At 43.1% G+C, this 19,174-nt stretch overlaps 1 protein-coding gene and 1 long non-coding RNA gene across 12 annotated transcripts in view; one reads left to right on the top strand and one right to left on the bottom strand.

Annotated features, from left to right (window-relative positions):
* Positions 1-11,135, top strand: part of LOC147012856 (uncharacterized) — a 50,483-nt gene extending 39,348 nt beyond the window's left edge. For all 11 annotated transcript variants that reach the window (XM_085854185.1, XM_085854177.1, XM_085854175.1 and 8 more), the window contains 4 exons: positions 3,958-4,241; positions 8,022-8,186; positions 10,149-10,282; positions 10,430-11,135. In XM_085854185.1, coding sequence (XP_085710311.1) covers positions 3,958-4,241; positions 8,022-8,186; positions 10,149-10,282; positions 10,430-10,651 — 805 coding nt within the window. In that variant the 3' untranslated portion in view covers positions 10,652-11,135. The remainder of the gene's footprint in view (positions 1-3,957; positions 4,242-8,021; positions 8,187-10,148; positions 10,283-10,429) is intronic.
* The window catches only part of LOC147012855 (uncharacterized), a 13,122-nt gene continuing 3,894 nt past the window's right edge, over positions 9,947-19,174 (bottom strand). Inside the window, exons 2-3 of the long non-coding RNA XR_015051092.1 lie at positions 16,663-16,775; positions 9,947-10,700 (exon numbers count right to left, since the gene is read on the bottom strand). This is a non-coding gene — a long non-coding RNA (uncharacterized LOC147012855). The remainder of the gene's footprint in view (positions 10,701-16,662; positions 16,776-19,174) is intronic.

Raw genomic sequence — 19,174 nt, 5'->3', positions numbered from 1 at the left:
TGTTCCACGTGTTGGACCAGTTTGTGATTTTATCCAGATCTGCAGTGAGCGAAGAAGCTGCTGCTTGCCGGTCTGAGGGATGACAGATGGTACGGCAGAGGGTGGAGTCATCGGCAAAGAGAAATAGAGGATTTTCCAGAGAGTCCGAGAGATCATTGATGAAAACCAGAAAAGAACAGGGCCCAGAACGCTACCTTGAGGAACTCCAGCCTGCACAGGAAGAGGGGATGAAAGAACTCCATTTAGGGCCACACGTTGACTGCGACAGGAGAGGAAGTCTGCGAGCCATGAGTGGAGATGGCCTTGAATACCATGGGAAGAGAGTTTGGTGAGTAGGGCAGGGTGCCAGACTGTGTCAAAAGCACGTGATATGTCCAGGGATACGGCTCGGATTTCCTGTCTGGCATTGAGGACCTCCATCCATTGATGGGAGAGCAGTAGCAGCATATCTAGGGTAGAGTGACCTGGTCTGAAACCAAATTGATGATTGGAAATCAAGCCATTGGAGAAGAGGAAGGATTTCATGTCTGAAGCGATGATGGATTCCATAACCTTGCTGATGATTGGGAGAAGGCTGATTGGTCTATAGTTACAGGGATCTGTTTTTGCACCTTTTTTATGCAGGGCAGTGATGTTAGCAGATTTCCAAGCAGATGGCAGATGACCTTGGGAAAATGAGAGGGTGAATAGAACAGAGAGAGGGTGAGCAAGAGCAGAAGAGCAGGCTTTGAGGACACGTGGGCTGATGCCGTCTGGACCGGTTGCAGAATCTGACTCGAGGTTTGAAAGCAAGCTCTCCACCTTGTCAGGAGAAAAGGATACAGAGTCCAGGGACAGTTGGGTGCGACTGGGTAAAGTGGGTAGAGATAGTGATGGGTTTGGGACACAAGATTTAGCTGCAAACACCGAGTTTAGACATTCAGCTTTAGCACGTGTGGAATCAGCAGTGCGGCCATTTGAGGTAAGGGAGGGGATGGAGGGGGAACATACACCAGAAACAGATTTGATTAAACGCCACCAGGATTTTGAGGAGGGAGAGAGGTTTGAGAGTTCAGACTTGAGATGAGAAAGATGTTGTTTTCTGGCTCTCCTGAGGGTAGATACACACTTGTTCCGAGCTTTGTGGAAAGAACTGAGATTGCCCTCAGTTGGGTTTGCTTTCCATGAGGCAAAGGCAAGTTGTTTCAGGACAACTGCCTCGCCACAAGCTTCAGTAAACCAAGGGCGGGAGGAAGGGTAAGACAACTGAACACGAGAGGGGATAAATCTGTGCATGAGGGAGAGCAAGTTTCTTTGAAAGAATTCCCAGGATGAGTTGATGTTTGAGAAAGTAGTGATAGGAGACCAGTCTGTAAGTTTGATGGCTGCTCGGAGACCCTGCCAGTCGGCTTGAGTGAAATGCCAGACTCGACGGCGGTGAGGTGGTTCTCTGATAACAGCCAGAGAGATGTCCACTTTAACAAGGACGTGGTCAGAAGAACCAATTGGAGCGAAGGAAGAGCAGCAGACATTGTCAGGGAAATTTGTCAAAATCAGATCCAGAAGAGATGGAGTACCATTGGTTGAGATCCGGGTCGGGAAGTTGACTGATTGAGTCAGTCCCAATGAGTCACAGAAAGCTTTTGCTGATGTCCCATGGCAGGTGAGAGAGGTACCCACACCTAGCCAACTGGCGTGATGACAATTGAAGTCGCCACATAAGAGGAAGAGAGAGTTTGGATGAGAAGATAGAAGATGGTCCATGTTTTCGGAGAGTGAGGTGTAGATGGAGTCATCACTGTTCGGTGGACGGTACAGTACACATATAAACATGAGGTGGGAGTGGAGGGGAAGCCGAAGCCAGAGGTATTCCTGGGGGTGTGGGGGAGTGAGAGCAGTGCAGGGAGAGTGAGGAATAGAGTCTTTGATGAAGAGAGCAACACCTCCACCAGGACGAGGCTCAGGTCTGTCATACCGTAAGAGGGAGTAACCAGGGAGAGATACTTGGGAGTCAGACACGTCTTGGGAGAGGAAAGTTTCTGTTAGGCAGATAATGTCTGGTTTGTCAGTGGCAACCTGCATGGAAAGATCTGAAAGGTTTGAGCGAAGGCCCCGGATATTTGAGGTCCACACTTTTAATGAAGAGGTAGGGGAGGAGGCTTTGGGTGCAGGAGGTGGAGGGGCGGGGGAGGGTAGGACGAGGGACGAGGGGGAGGTAAGGAGGGTTGCTGAAGGAGTGTGGGGTATTGCAGAATAGCGAGGGGAGGGGGCCGAATGAGGAGGAGAAAAGGCTCTGTGGTGCTGGGAGAGAGGGGGGACAAGAGACAAGGAAGATGGCAGTTGAGTATTTGAGGAGGTGGAGTGAAGAGATGGAGGTGAGAGGGCAGTGGAGGGAGGCAGGTTGGTGGATGAGAGGGGGGCAACTTAGAGAAGGAAGAGTGAGGGGGATGAAAGGTGGGAGAAAGGTGAGGGGGAATTTTTGAGAGAGGTGAGAGGGAGGCTTGGAGGGAGAAGAGTGGGATGGTTGCTTTGAGAGTGAGAGTGAGGGGTGAGGGGGTGAGTTGGCACTGAAGTTGGAAAAAAGAATGGTTGATGGAAAGCGAGCATCCATGGCAAACTGTGGTTTTTAAAAGTTTTAGGTCAGAGATGCGATTTAACACAATTCTTGATGGATGCAATGAAGGCGAATTCAGAGCATGGAGAGAAGAAGCGCTGTAATAGTTGGATTTTTTAGGCAAGGAATGAAGGAGAGGTCGAAATGAAAGCAGTCTGTTGAAATAGCAGAAGAGTAGTGCATTGTGAAACAGTAAAGAGTACCACATGTGTGAGAGAGGAAGATGAAGCATCATAAGATCGTTTTTGTTGTTAATATTAATGTATGAGAGAGTTCAACAGATTAGGTCATGGAAATGTAAAGAAAAAAAAGAAATCGAGGAAGACGAGGAGGAAGTTAAGAGGAAGAAGAAGTAGCAGAATCGGGAGAAGGTGAGCGTGTTGTTGTTGTTGTTGGGTATATTTTTTTTTTTTTTTTTTTTTTTTTTTGAGATAAGAAAGAGATTAGTTGGGAGAATGGGGGATGTTTGGAAAGTGGGGAGGATGAAAATTGAAGGTAATGGGGAGGATAGAAATTGAAGGTAATGGGGAGAAAAAACAAACAAACAAACAAACAAAAAAAAACGATCGAACACCAAGTGGAACCGGTAGGCCTCAAGCCTAGGACTAGGCCTCAAACACCAGGTAAGAACGTCGACATAAATACTCACAAAATAGCACGATTTTTGAAACAAAACCGAACTAGGAACACACATTAACATGTAGGTGAGAAAATTAAACAGTTAAAACGGGACAAATAACAACCGGAACTTAACTTTGAGAATGTCAGCAGGGAGCCCCGAAGGAGACCTCTTGCCGCTCAAAACTCAAGATCTTGCCCAATATTGCTGTATGTATTGCTTGCCCAACAGTATGGGGGTAATCTGCTTGGCTCACCAACTAGTCTACACGTGATACCAATCGAAACATCATGGCACGTCTGCTCTTGATGTCAGACAAACTTAGAAGCGGTACTAATATGTTATCAATGAAACGACAACCATCCGAAATCCCTTGAAACATAAAGGGTTACGTTTGGTGCGCAAGTACAAACGAGCTATGCAAATTCACTTGGTATGTGTAGGATGCCATTACCAGTGTGACCACTCCTTGGCTTTTTCACAAGATCTTGGCTATTCGTTGTTCACCTTGGCGTCTTGGTTTTCTATAGGTTTTCTTGGCTTATAGGTTTTCTATTATCATCGCTTTTCCAAAACTTTGTGAATTCTTAGCTTTTTTCATTGGCTCAGCTTGGCATTTATGAAAATGAGGAGTGGTCACACTGGCCATTACACCACTCGATCCATTTATTTAAGCCATTAAAATAGGACATGAGTGCAGATATCAGGAATGCTCATTTTCTTCCTCTGTAACTGTGTACCCAAGCCCCCAACAGGAAACTACTCATATGTCGACCAAAACTCCATCTGTCACAAAAGTGTCTGAGAGGTGCTGCGGCGTTCTGGAAGATGCGCCGACTGAACTACACGATGCGCCCACCTCCCTGATTCTGTATCGCAATGCACGGCTGGGTGATTCGGCACGAGGGTTACTTTGTGTCGAGAAGCAACAACTGTGTCCTGTTTGCAGCAAAGGTGGCAGTGATTGTGGCTGCACTGAGATTTGCGTGGAGATTGAGCACAAAGTGGAAAATCCCGTCAAGGTGCAACGTGAGTTTCCCATTTTTATTCTATAAATTCCATAATATTTTTATTCAATATGCAAATATTCAAATGTTTTATTCCATAATAGTTATATAAAGATAAATTAACATAGTAAGTAGACCATTGTAAAAAAAATTTAAAAAACAATAGACATATAGTCATATATATTATTTAATGGAGGTGTTGAGGCTCATGGCATGGTGAACCAAAGGGGAAATGGGTCTATATAATACATGTATACATCTCAGGATAAGCAGAAGAGTTGTAGGTGAAAGGGAGGACAAGGTCTGAGCAGGTGTAGTAAAGTTTAGAGGAGGAAATGGGAATGGCCATGAGGCATCAGTGGGCAGGTTGAAGACCTCCAGGAAAGACGTTCAGACAATGGTCTCAAGAACATAGTTCCGCATGCAAGGGAAGAGAATGTGAAGGAATGGAGGAGAACATTATGGTCAAATTTGAAGAAACAAGATAAGGGTTTCAAAGAATGAATGTGACCTGGCTGGGGATCCAGGGTTGTGTGGAGAGGAAAAAAGGCATGTCAGGAACAAGACGAGAATAGAGCCAGTAAAAGACTGCAAGGCCATCAATATCCCTGTGCTGAGCAAGAGCCTCCTGTCATGAGATGCCAAGGAGCAATGGCAGGCCTCACACTCAAAGGGGTAAGATAAGAAGCAGCACCAGCAGTCCATATGGTATGACCCATACTTCACCACACCTCTGATGAAGGCCTTGTACACCGTTATAAGTTAGGGACATCTGAGGAAGGATTTGCCTTTGAAAAGAACTCTGAGGAGGCAGCTGGCTTTTCAGGTGAACTTGGACATGTGATCTGCCCAAAACAGGCTATCACTAAATAATGATGAATCCCAGGAGCTTCAGAGATTGTACCTCTCCTTGAGGATGACCATGGAGTCAAAGGGATTGGCCAGCCTGTCCTTATTGAAGGACAAAGTGAGAGTGTGGAACTTCCTTGCATGAAAGAGGTGACATTTTCTCAGAGAGGGATGCCACTTTGCAAACTGCCTGGTGGAGGGATGAGGAACAATCCTGCACAGAGTGGACTTGCCTGCAAAATGATACAATGGATTTTCCAGGGAAAATGAGAGGTCGTTCCTGTACATAAAGAAAGGATTGGTCTAAGAATGCAACAAATGGGAAACACCAGCCTAACAGGGTAAAGTATGGGAAATAATGCCATCCAAAACAATGTGCTGCTCTCTAACACAGAGGAAATCGAAAAACCAGTTCAGGAGGGGACCCTGGATATCAGCTCAGAGCTTGGAAAGCAAGTTAAAGTGCCAGATGATCAAATGGACGGAAGATGTCCAGTGAGTTTACCATAACCTCTTGTTTAGAAGTGAGAGCATCTATCCATTGTTTTTTGTGTACACAAGTCCAGGCTCATGGAAGAGCTCGTACAAGTACACTGAATGGATCAGGACACACCAGGACAAAAGGAACAGCAGAGAGGAAACATCAAAAGTCGAGCTGAAGGCCAAGACAGAGAGGCAGACAAACAATGGATGTGGGGAGGAATGGGAAGCAGGAGAGGATGCATGGGGTGGACAAGATGGATACAGAAGGAAACTCTCAGGAGGGGAAACTGAAAATTTGGATGGAGGAGTAAATGGGGAGGGAGGCAGAGTGAACGAGGGTAGAAAAGACAATGTTTTTTTGCATTGGGAATGATCTGAGATGGTGGTGAACAGCTGTCTTGAAGACCTGGAGGGAAGAATGAGATTGAAGAGAATGTGGAAGTTGGTTCCAAAGGTGAGGAAAAAATAGGAACAAATGAGTGGAGGTGAGCAGTGATCATGTATTTAGGTAGTTTCACCAGAAGGAGGTTGATGGTAGACCATGTGTGCCCTGTAGAATTCTATGGCAGGGGACAAAACACGGAAAGAGCAGAGGGTGCAAAACCAGAAAGGAGATGGTAGAAGACAGAGAGACCATCGACATGTCTGCGATGACGAAGTGATAGGCCCATAGATTTGGCTTCATCGCGGGAGATTCCAATGATCTTGAATGCCTTGCTTACCACGGCGTCAAGCTGAGCATGATTTGAGGCAAGGGAGCCAGCCCGGAGGGGGTGAGCAGTACTTCATCAAGATGCGGATGAAGGCCTTGTATGTGGATAAGAGGTCAGGTGTGCCAAAGAAGGACTTTGTACGACGGACTTTGTACGACAGAGGCTGGCTTTGCAGGCCATCTTAGAAATGTGGTTTGCTCAAGAAAAATTATCGCTGATAGTGAGACCCAGGAGTTTGAATAACTGAACTTCCTCAAGACTGTTAAGAAAGTATATGGAGGGTTTGCCAGCCAGTCCTTTTGGTGAGAGATAGTGAAAGTATGAGATTTGGCAGGATTGAAATACATATTCCAAGTGTTTTACCGGGTTTGAACAGAGGGAAGAGGTTGCAGCCTGCCTGTTTGAAGGATGATGGATGTCACGGCAGAGGGTAGAGTCATCAATAAATGCACAAAAGTAGATTTTCCATGGAGTCAGAGAGATCATTGATGAAGATCAGAAAAGGATTGGGCCCAGAACACCACTTTGGGCCACTCCAGCCTTGACAGCGAGAGGAGATGAAAGGATTCCATTGAGAGCCACACGCTCGCTATGAGAGTAGAGGAAGTTAGTAAGTCATGTGTGGACTTGATCTTAGATTCCACAGGCAGAGAGTTTGGAGAGTAAGGCAGGATGCCAGACTGTTGATATTAAAGTAATAGCTTGTTCAGGGTGGAATTGTTTTGACTGAAGCCAAACTGATGATCTGAGCTCAGAGTGTTTGAAAAGAGAAGAGTCTTCAGGCCTACTGCAGTTACTGATTCCATTACTTTTCTTATGAGACAGGAAGGCAGGAAGGGTTTGTTTTGTCAGTTTTGGCATCATTCCTATTTCATGAATTAGGGTAATATTGGTGACTTGCCATGATGCTGATAGGATTTTTATTCTTCCTTGTGAAGCACATGGCTGTGGGGTGCATCATTTGTGAGGGGTGCAGCTGTGCCACTGATACAGAGACCCCCTTGGAGATGGAACTTGTAATTTGTTCAGGGTGTCTCACCTACTTTATTCAACTCACCTCCTCTTCATTAAGGACACTGTGGGATCTTTAATGTCCACCATCTAATGCTAACAGATGGTAGGCCCAGTTTAATGTCCATCTGAGGGACGGCACACACACACACACCCTGATGCCTCAATGACAGGCTTTTTTTTTTTTTTTTACTTAGACAGAGGTCATTTGGTCCATCACCATATAATCTCCTCACTCTAACACTCCCAACAACTTCATGTAGTCCACTTATATAACTTACTTCGTGCACATAATTAGACCAGGACACTGGCACACTATGTTTTTCATCGATATCATGGCATATTTAACATCCGCAACTGAAATGTGTATTGGATATCCGGCTTTATACCCAAATCCGAAGGACTGTGTGCTCAATGATACAACACTCCCTGTTGGCATTGAATCAGAACAGCCATTTTAGGTTCGATTCCATCACAAATCGAAACGAGATCAGACAGCTCATGCATCTCATCAACCCTCATGTGCTCCCTCCATCCCCCATTTAACACTCATAATCGCACAATACAAAATCAATAGGTTGTGTTTGTTTTGCTTCGTCACCAGCCAAAAGGTCTGCTCTTTCTTGGACAAAAGTTTTAGGCCCATCTGTCATCAGGTGTCCATTTTGCACTAAAGCTGTGATGTGGCAGCACCAGAACATCTCCTTGGTGGAGTGGTTGAGGATTGTCTGTGCGGTGTTTTACAGGTGGATGCTGTGTAGTGCAGGCAACCAAGGCCCTCTGCAAACACGTTTTCCAGTTAACTATTGAGGAACCCATCTGTATGATTAACTTCAAGAATGAGAAGTTGGCACCACGCCGGCGTTCAAATCCCCTGAAGCCGGAAACAAGATGGAAATACACAAAATCCGGTAACACTGATTAGATGACATTTTAATCATGTCTCATTACATCTGCCACCGAAGGTGGACAGAGGATATGTTTTAACCCCTGTTTGTTACGAGTAAAGTCGGAGACCTTTGGGCCAAAGACGGCTGCTCGGCTAGTTTATTTCGTGAGTGGCTTGGGTGACGGCAGGGCTGAAAGGGCACCTCCCCTGTTCCTTTTGCAAGATAGGCACTGTACTGATGCTGCCCAAAAAAATTTTTTCTTATGAAATGGAATTTATATTTTGTATTATCTGCTTGTTTTTAGGATTACGATTAGCATCTATAAAATAGGTGCAGTACTGCATAAATGTGCTTGGTGAAACCCATCCATGAAAATGATCATTATAGGGTTAACATCCCTACAAAGATCAATGTCAATGATGATGATGATGATGATGATGATGATGTCGTCATTGACCGAACCGTGCGTGTCCACGACCGAAAATCATTTACCATTTATTTTAAACCCCGTTTTAAGTCAATGTCTATCCAACGATTATTTTCCGAGCATTGTCATTTCGTGTCATCATAGTTTGAGTCTCCGAGTTTTATAATAACCCATGACGACCTAAAGATGTTGAATATTATGATTATTGTCAGAAAGATAGTGATGTGTGGTGTGTATGTGTCCGTACTATGGGGTGTGCTCCCCCTCTATGATTTACTTTATCCATCCTCATTATGGTCCCCTAGCCCATCCCTGCTATTCATTTCCCCCTCATAATTTCTATCTATGACGGTTAAGACATTCTTCCACTTATTATCCGCATTATCCAAAATGAGTGCTTTCTTATCACTCATGATCCTTATTTTCCCTTCTGTTTGGTCCTCACCACTAATTGCTACCTCTCGCTCATCCTTCCAATTGTCCCATAATATGTTTGTTCATTAATTCCTCATCACTCACTCATTTGCAAATTATTCATAGGCTTCATTCACTCCTTCACTCTGTCATTTAATTCCACCATTGCTATTGATTCCAAATAAAACAACAGTCCTGGCATGCCCGTAGAACCCTATCGTGATGCATCACGATGTGGTTTATTTCAGCAAACAGGTGATTTGCATGATGTGGCTGAACCTTTAACACCTGTCTATAAAGTTTGTGAACAAGCTTGTTCGTCATCGGCAGGGGTTCACACAATTTTTATTTATTTATTTGGTTATCCAATGAGTACCAGCAGAAATGGTTTGGTACTCACAAAAAAAGTTAGCTTCGAGCATGCTCGTCTACTTTCCCCAGCCCCTCTCAGCTTGGTATACATCTTACACCTCTGTACGCACTCTCTCAGAAAGTCCGCTCCAGACAAGACACTCTCAAGCCGCTCTTCTTTTTGTTCCGGAAGCACCTGAACCTTCTCTTCTTCCTCCTTGCTCGTGTGTTCTCCTTAGATGTAATTTTTTTTATCGTATAAGTTATAATATAACTTATAAATTATCATGTTATCATTTATAAAACTAATTTTGTGCATTTACATTTTGAAATCACAGGACAGTGTATCAATTTATCAGAATTATGATGGAAGAATCTTACCTACATCACTTGAGAAAACCTTCCATGAAAATCCTCTCTTGTGCTCGTACGCTTTTTGAGCTTTTGGAGCATCTTTGAAGTCTGCATTTACTTTTTTTTTGTGGTTTTTTTGTTTTACCACGCACGAGTACCTGTGTACCAGTTATGTGAACCGCTGATTATAGGCCTACATATTGTACATTTGTATGAAATTGACAAGTCAACATAGCACAGTAAATAGGATTTTTTATTATTATTATTATTGGGGAACACAGAATTATGAGGAAAATGCTCAACTGTCAGTCCAAACCAGACCATTCAGTTCTGGATCACAGCCATATTCTTCTTCTTCCTCCCCGACCTCACTCCCCCACTTTTGGTTCCTTTTTCAAACTTCTATCCCTTCCAACTTTATCCGTATCGACGTTCAGCAAAGATGGTGATGTTTCGTTACAAAGCCATCAGGCCCCTACAAAAGGAGGTGGTAGTTCTTGGATTTGTGAAGACAAAGTCGTTCCTGCTCTGCCATTCTTCTGCAGATGGTAGTGTTATTCTAACTGCACAAGTAAGCTACCATCCTGACAATGCCTCGCACATCACTTTTTGTATCTCATATGGAGTGTTATTTATTGTTATTTTACATTTTTATTATTGAGTTTTCATTATTTAATTATTAAGTGTTTTGCTGTTTTTCTTGGCTTTCCTTGTCCAGAAGCTTGACAGGTCGAAACTCCAGCGAATCAAAGAAACCGATGACACCTGGAAGTTCGTGTTCTTTCGGAAGTCGTCAAGCGGCGGATCCAGTATGACGTTTGAGTCTGCTGCCTTCCCAGGGTGGTACATCAGTAGTCGTGAGAGCGGGACGAGCGTGCGCATGAGACGGATCTCAGATTCGTCCTCAGATAATCACATGTTCCATCTTTTGCAAATGTAACATTCGCCAGCAATCCGTCACAGCTCGATGGTGTGTGCCTTTCTTTCGCCTAAGTCATCAGTTTAGGGTGAGGATAAAAGGAATATCAATGTCTATCTTCACCATCTACTCGCATTCTTGTGGGTGATTTTGTCAGACGTTCATGATACATTGGTATTTTCATTCAGGTCCATCAAACCGGTTATACGTGAGCCATTACATTACTAGTGAACTCATTTTCTGAGGCAAGTTGGTTAATCTTGAGCTAAACAAGAGCGGTGTACTTATCACGTGAATGTATCTCAAAACACAGCTTGAATTGTTACTAACTTAACACATTATTATGTAATCACTAGACTAACCACGTACTAGTCTTAAAAGCTTTTTTTTGCTTGTGCCCAAATAACAGCCAACTGCATTTTTCTAAGTCTCTTGTTGAAGGATTTGTAGCATGTATTTGTATTTTTTTCCCTCTTTCGGGAAACAATATACATGCATCATTAAACCCAACGTGCACATGTGTGATGAAAACCAACGGATACATGCGCCATGAAACCCAACGTGTATGTGTTATGAAATCCAACACGTACTCGTATAAGCGTCATGAAACTATTCACATTGAATTTGGTGTACATGAAGGAATGAAGCATCATCTGCATTATTCTCGCTCCAGCAACGGACTACAAAATTGTTTGCCACCTTTCCCTCAATAGCGAAGGTGATGGAAATAAGCGTCAGTGTTTAGCGGAGACTTCCCTACGTGTACTCCATTGCGAAAAGTGTATCAGGGTATCTCACTCAACAAATTGTTTCTTTGTTTTGTGATTATGTTATCGGTTTCGTTTGAACAACATGACAAATTATTGTGTAGTTCTGTGCAGAAACAACTCCTGTCCTTTGCAGTGAATACCTTGTGTATGTCGTCTCATAAAATTAAGGAGCACGAATGTGGATCAGACATCATCTCATACACTTGGCAATTGCACATCACGTGGCAAAGGTGGCAATCTATGAGTTAACAAGTAAAAAAAGACATTTAATGTCATCGCCCCGGTTGTTTTAGTAATTTTGCTGCATGGAGTACAAGAGCTCGCCCATATTTATGTGCAACTAAAATGGCCACCAGTCTATCAGTCGGCCATCTTTGATCAGATCGCAAAATAAAGTGAGGTGCACGTGTATGCCAACATGTACTGTGCTGGTGCCACGTTTGAACAAAATCGGACCATGCATGTCTGAGCGAAATGGTTGGGGACACATTTAAGTAACAAAATTGCTACCAGTCGGCCATGTGATTCAGCAGCCAACCTTCAAAATCTTTTTCTCTGAAGTGGCTGAACAGGTCGAGGTGAAACTTTACAAGTATGACCGCCTATTCATGAGGAACAAAAGGTTCACTTATATGATGTCATAGGTCACATGGTTTGGCAGCCATATTGGATTTATCCTAAAACTTATAACAAAATCTTTTCCAGAACGGCTCGACAGATAGAAGGCAACCTTCACACAAATATTCCTCAAGCCTTGGGTGTCCAAGTTTGTTCAGGAATAATTGATAGGTCACATGGTTTGGCAGCCATATTGGATTTATCCTAAAACTTATAACAAAATCTTCTCCAGAACGGCTCAACAGATCGAAGGCAACCTTCACACAAATATTCCTCAAGCCTTGGGTGTCCAAGTTTGTTCAGGAATAATTGATAGGTCACATGGTTTGGCAGCCATATTGGATTGAAGAAAATATTAAATAATGTTTTCGCTGAAACCGCTTAATCAATCGACAGAAAACTTCACAATTATGATCAAGTGGTGATGGGAAATACAGATTTTTAATTGCAACTTGATTGGACACATGGTCTGACAGCCAGAATTATTTAATTTTTTAATCTGGGTTCTTTTTGATTTCGTTTTTTTTTTTTTAATAAGGCTCACTTGGCTGTGCCTGGATGGGTTTGAGGGTAGAGGAGTAACAGCTGAAATGTGAATCCTATCCAGGTTCCTCTTGATGACTTCATCTTTGCTTTTTCGGGTTCCTTCTGATTATTCCAGTGCAGGACTGTGCCTATTTGGTCTTCCATTTGATTTGAATTGAATTTATTTTAATCCAATTCTAAATTCAATTGAATAATAATAAACGTCATGGGTCAGGGTCAGGTGTCCGATCAAAGCGGGGTTGCATCAAAGCAGGATGTCTTGGTACCTGGTCATCACTGCCAACAGTTATAAAGTGGCAGTTCTAATTATGTCGCTTATTAATTATGTAACACATCAGTACACAAACGCCACACAAATTACACCATACAAAACGACACAAACACAACACAAAACAACTTCTGGCACGGGTCTGCAATCTCTGATTGCTCTTTCTGGTTTTGGTGTTTGTCAAACCTTTTTGAATAGCATACAGGGTGATCTATTCCTGCATCATCTTCCTTTGCAAAATAGCTTCAGTTTGCACATTGCAAGCATCTGCCACTAATTTGAAGTATCAAAAATATAAAACCAGAATATCTGGGTTGGATAAGTGGCTACCCTCTTTATAACAACAATGGTAAATTAGTTCAGGTGTAACCAATCACCTTCAAAATAACATCAAGTTCATTGGCCTCCACCTGTGTTAAATTCTAGTGATTCTGATTATTTCAGTGTAAAATCAGCTGTTCCTGTAGGTTTCCTCTGCTAAGTAGTGCATTTTACAACAAGGACTCAACCATGAGACCCAAGGAGCTTTCAAAAGACCTGCGATTAAAAGCTGTTGAAAGGCACCGATCAGGGGATGGGTAAAAAAATATTTCAAAGGCCTTGAATATCTCTTGGAGCATAGTCAAGACAATCATTAAGAAATGGAAGGCGTATGGTACCACCAAGACCGTGCTTGGATCAGGCCATCCCTCCAAACTGGATGACCAGGCAAGGAGGAGACTGATCAGAGAGGCCACCGAGAGGCCAATGGCAACTTTGAAAGAGCTGCATACCTTTATGGCAAAGACTGGTCAGTGTGCATGTGACAACAATATCCCAAGCACTCCACAAGTCTGGCCCGTATGGTCGGGTGGCAAGAAAGAAGCCATTACTCAAAAAAGCCCACCTTGAGTCCAATTTGAGGTATGCAAAAAATACTCTGGACATTCTGAAGCCATGTAGCAAAAAAGTTTTATGGCCTGACGAAAACAAATGGAGTTTTTTAGCCTAAATGCAAAACGTTACGTTTGGCACAAACCCAACACAGCACATCACCCAAACAACACCATCCCGACTGTGAAGCATGGTGGTGGCAGCATCCTGTTATGGGGATGTTTCTCATCAGCAGAGATGAGCGTACTTGTCAGGATTGAAAGGAAAATGGATGGAGCAAAATACAGAAAAATCCTAGAGGAAAACCTGCTGCCCTCTGCAAGAAAGCTGAAATTGGGACGAAAGTTCAGCTTTCAGCATGACAACGATCTGAAGCACACAGCCAAAGCTACATTGGAGTGGTGAAGGAACAAAAAGATAAATGTCCTTGGGTGGCCCAGTCAAAGCCCCGACCTAAATCCAATTGAAAATCTGTGGCATGACTTGAAGATTGCTGTCCATCAATGCTCTCCATGCAACTTGACTCAGCTTGAACAGTTTTTCACACAAGAATGGGCAAATATAACCCAATCAAGGTGTACAAAGTTGGTGTAGAATTATCCCAACAGACTCACAGCTGTAATTGCTGTCAAAGGTGCTTCCACCAAGTATTAACTCAGGAGGGTGGACACTCATCCAACGAAGATATTCTAGTTTTGTATTTTTTATTAATTTTCTGAAATGTGTGGAATTTGTTTTTCACCTGAAAGTTGTGGTCATGATGTGCAAATAAAGGTGGGAAAAGTCTGATCGAATGCAATTTAATTCCAGGCTATAAGGCAACAAAGGGTGAAATTTTTGAAAGGAGATGTAGACTTTCTATAGGCAAAGGCACTGTATGTATCTGGCCTTGGATGCCAAAGGCAGGAAGTTTGTAGAGCAAGGTGGGATGCCAGACTGTATTGCGTGCTTTGGATATGTCTATTGAGATGGTCCTGATCTCATGTCTAACATTGAGGGCCTCCATCCATTGTTGGGAGAGTAAAAACAGCATGTCCAAGATAGAGTAACCTGGTCTGTATCCAAATCGGTGATCTGAGATGAAACCGTTGGAGAAAAGGAAGGATTTCATATCAACTGCTATGATGAATTCTATGATCTTGCTGATGATGGGAAGCTAATTTGTCTGTTGTTAAGGGAATCGATTTTTGCAACTTTTTTATGTGATGTGGTGATGTTGGTGGACTTTCAAGCAGATGCAAAATGATCTCAGGCAAATGGCAGGTTGAAGGTGGCAGATAGAGTATGTGCAAGCATAGCACAGCAGGTTTTTAGGATACGTGAGCTGATGCCATCCGGTCCAGTTGCTGATTCAGAGTCTAGGGTTGTCAGAAACATCCTCACCTTCTCAGGTGCAAAAAACAAAGTGCTGAAGCAGTTGGGTGGGTACAGAGAGTGAGGGGTTGGGGACACAAGATTTGGAATGGAACAAAGAGGTGAGGAATTCGACATTCAAACGAGCGGAGTTGACTGTGGTGCCATTTGAAGAGGGAATGGATGGAGGAGGAGCATACACCAGAGACAGACTTAAAAGAGATAGACTTAGGCACCACCCAGTTTTAGAGGAAGGAGACAAGTTTGACTAGAAAGAGCAATCAGAGATTACAGACCCTCACCAGAACTTTTCTTTGGTGTTAGTGTAGTTTTGTGTGGTGTATTTTAGTGGAATTTGTGTACTGGTGTGTTACGTAACTAATAAGAAACATGATTGGAACTAACACTTTATAACTGCTGGCAGTGATGACTGTGTACCAAGACATCCCACTTTGATGCAAGCCTACTTTGATTGGACACCTGACGCTGACCCAAGAAGTTTTTCATTATTATTCAATTGAATTTAGAATGGGATTGAAATAAATTCAATTCAAATCAAGTGGAAGACCAAATAGGTACAGTCCTGTACTGGAGTCATCAGAAGGAACCCGAACAAGCAAATAGCATGGATGAAGTCATCAGGAGAAACCTGTGTAGAATTCGCATTTCAGCTGCTACTCCTCTACCCTAAAACCCATCGAGGAGCAGCGGTCAGCCTTTTGCAAAAAAAAAATTTAAAAAAGAAAAAAAAAAAGAGAACTCAGATCCAAAAATTCAATAATTCTGGCTGCCAGACCATGTGTCCGATCAAGTTGAAATTTCAAACTTGTATTCAACATCACTACGAGATTATAATTGTGAAGTTTCATGTCGATTGATTATACGGTTCCAGAGAAAACATTAATTGTTTTTCTTCAATCCAATATGGCTGCCAAACCATGTGACCTATCAATTATTATTTAAACTTGTAAATGCAAGGGCTTGGGGAACATTTGTGTGAAGTTTCCCCTCAATCTGTCCAGCCGTTCTGGAGAAGAAGATTTTTTTATCGGTTTTCGGGTAAATCCAATATGGCTGCCAAACCATGTGACCTGTGACATCATGTGTGTGAACCTTTTGTTTCTCATGGCGAGGCAGTCAAACATGTAAAGTTTCACCTTTATCTTTTCAGTCACTTCAGAGAACAAAATTTTTGAAGGTGTTTAAAAAAAAAAAGAAAAAAAGGCTGCTGAATCACGTGACCGATGACGTCATCAATTTTCTTTCTGTGGTCCATTTGATCCCTAGATGACCCTTAAAAATTTTCATACTGATCAGATGTAACGTTCCACATATGCAATTATGACATCATAACGAAGGCACCGATGACGTCATTAAAAAAAAAATCACACTTATTCCCCATGAGGGGTACTTGCTGTCTGCCAAGTTGATACTTTTATCTTGGTGCGGTTTCGTAGATAGAGGTCCAAAGTTTTCCGTTTTTCGAACATGGCTGGTGAAAATTGTCTCAATCCGACAAGCGGTTGCGGAGAAAAACACGAAAGTTCTGTGTGGATAAACAAACAAACAAACAGACAAACAAACAGACCCAAATGCAATACCACCTCCTTCGGCGAGGACAAAAATTCAATCTTGAAGTTGCCCAGATATCGTTTTCTGGCTCTTCTAAGAGTAGCCAGAGCAATGTTGACTCCAACAAGTACATGCTGAGATGAACCTATTGGGAGCAGAAGAGGGACATCTCATGAATCACATTTATAGGAAAATTTGTCATTATCAAGTCAGAAGGGAAGACAAGCCATTGGGAGAAATCATGGTTGGGAAGTTCACCGATTGGGTGAAGCGCCCATATTTGCATATCACACTTGATTTTGTGCCCCACTGCAAACAGGCAATCAGTCTAGATCAGCGATCTTCACTATTCGTTTTGAGGGGGCCACTTTTGCCGATAAGACATCAGTGTGAGAGCCACCACTGCCTACAGGACTCCGTAATGGCTGCTACTAGGCCGCACCTCCACACACTCTTCTTCGTTGTGGTTAACTGGGCTGCAAGCGTAATTGTTTGTACATAACAACCATATCCTGATGTACTTATGTTACTTTTATGCTTCATGTTGGAGCACTCATTTGAAACCATTGGGTCAATTTGATAGCATTAATAGCAGATTACAATGGAGTGTTTTCACATTTGTGTATTGTCAGCTGCACGTCAGGGGCCACACATAAAGCAACCAGGGGCCGCCAGTGGTTCTCGGGCCGTGCAATGAAGAACAGGGGTCTAGACAATAAAAACATCAGAGTAATTGTTCAAGAGGATTGTTGAGGAACTGGCCTCCCTTTAAGTCCAACTCAATCACATCAAAATTAACAATGAAAAGGAAAATAAAATTTATTTTACAATGGAAAATGTTTTTTCCCCTTCTCAACATATAGCCAATGTGGTTCGTAAATGCTCAGAGTGTACCCGAGAGCATCTACAACCCCAGAACTTCCGGGGTCCTTTGGTGGGCTCCGAACCACATGCTTAGTGACCATGCTCGCAGCATCTGAGAGATTATGTACCCATTCCCTTGATTTCTGGACCACCTCTTTCAAAAAAATCCTGGATCTGCCCCTGAATCGTGGGATCCACAGGCACAATGTCAACAACCTACTTGTTGACCCTCTCTTGCTCTGATGAAGGATTAGGCCCAAAATGTCAGCTTCTCTTCTCTCTGCAGTGGATCAATCACTAATTAAACTATTTTATTTCATACTGGCAGAACTTACCCATCGCTTTGCTGACGGGGGTGTGAAGGGGAGGGGGGTGGAGAAAGAGAGAGGGAGAGAGAGGGGAGGGGAGGGAGAGAGGGGAGGCAGAGAAGATGGAGGGAAGGGAGGTGAGGGGAGAGGAGGGAGGGGAGCGAGGAGTGGGTAAATAAAAGGAAGCTAGGAAGGGGAGAAGAGTGAGGAAAGTGGGTGGAGGTGGGGAGAGTGATGCCTCACGAAACATTGCCATACACTGTGGGAGAGAGAAAGAGAGAAAGAGAGAAAGAGAGAAAGAGAGAAAGAGAGAGAGAGGAGAAAGAGAGAAAGAGAGAGAGAGGAGAAAGAGAGAAAGAGAGAGAGAGGAGAAAGAGAGAAAGAGAGAAAGAGAGAAAGAGAGAAAGAGAGAAAGAGAGAAAGAGAGAAAGAGAGAAAGAGAGAAAGAGAGAAAGAGAGAAAGAGAGAAAGAGAGAAAGAGAGAAAGAGAGAAAGAGAGAAAGAGAGAAAGAGAGAAAGAGAGAAAGAGAGAAAGAGAGAAAGAGAGAAAGAGAGAAAGAGAGAAAGAGAGAAAGAGAGAAAGAGAGAAAGAGAGAAAGAGAGAAAGAGAGAAAGAGAGAAAGAGAGAAAGAGAGAAAGAGAGAAAGAGAGAAAGAGAGAAAGAGAGAAAGAGAGAAAGAGAGAAAGAGAGAAAGAGAGAAAGAGAGAAAGAGAGAAAGAGAGAAAGAGAGAAAGAGAGAAAGAGAGAAAGAGAGAAAGAGAGAAAGAGAGAAAGAGAGAAAGAGAGAAAGAGAGAAAGAGAGAAAGAGAGAAAGAGAGAAAGAGAGAAAGAGAGAAAGAGAGAAAGAGAGAAAGAGAGAAAGAGAGAAAGAGAGAAAGAGAGAAAGAGAGAAAGAGAGAAAGAGAGAAAGAGAGAAAGAGAGAAAGAGAGAAAGAGAGAAAGAGAGAAAGAGAGAAAGAGAGAAAGAGAGAAAGAGAGAAAGAGAGAAAGAGAGAAAGAGAGAAAGAGAGAAAGAGAGAAAGAGAGAAAGAGAGAAAGAGAGAAAGAGAGAAAGAGAGAAAGAGAGAAAGAGAGAAAGAGAGAAAGAGAGAAAGAGAGAAAGAGAGAAAGAGAGAAAGAGAGAAAGAGAGAAAGAGAGAGAGAGAGAGAGAGAGAGAGAGAGAGAGAGAGAGAGAGAGAGAGAGAGAGAGAGAGAGAGAGAGAGAGAGAGAGAGAGAGAGAGAGAGGTTTGGGAGGAGAGTGCTACATTTTATTGGGAGGGGAGAGCAAGGAGGGGACAGAGAGTGAGAGTGGGGGTGGCGGGGGGAGAAGAAAGGTGAGGGGTGGAGGTGGTGTTAGCAAAGAGAGTGATATGTTATGCTTAATGACCAC

The sequence above is a fragment of the Eptatretus burgeri genome, chromosome 14 (genome assembly GCF_056783735.1).
Source record: "Eptatretus burgeri isolate ZD-2024b chromosome 14, Ebu_testis_v1, whole genome shotgun sequence".
Lineage (NCBI taxonomy): Eukaryota > Metazoa > Chordata > Myxini > Myxiniformes > Myxinidae > Eptatretus > Eptatretus burgeri.
This window is presented reverse-complemented; position numbering and strand designations above follow the sequence as displayed.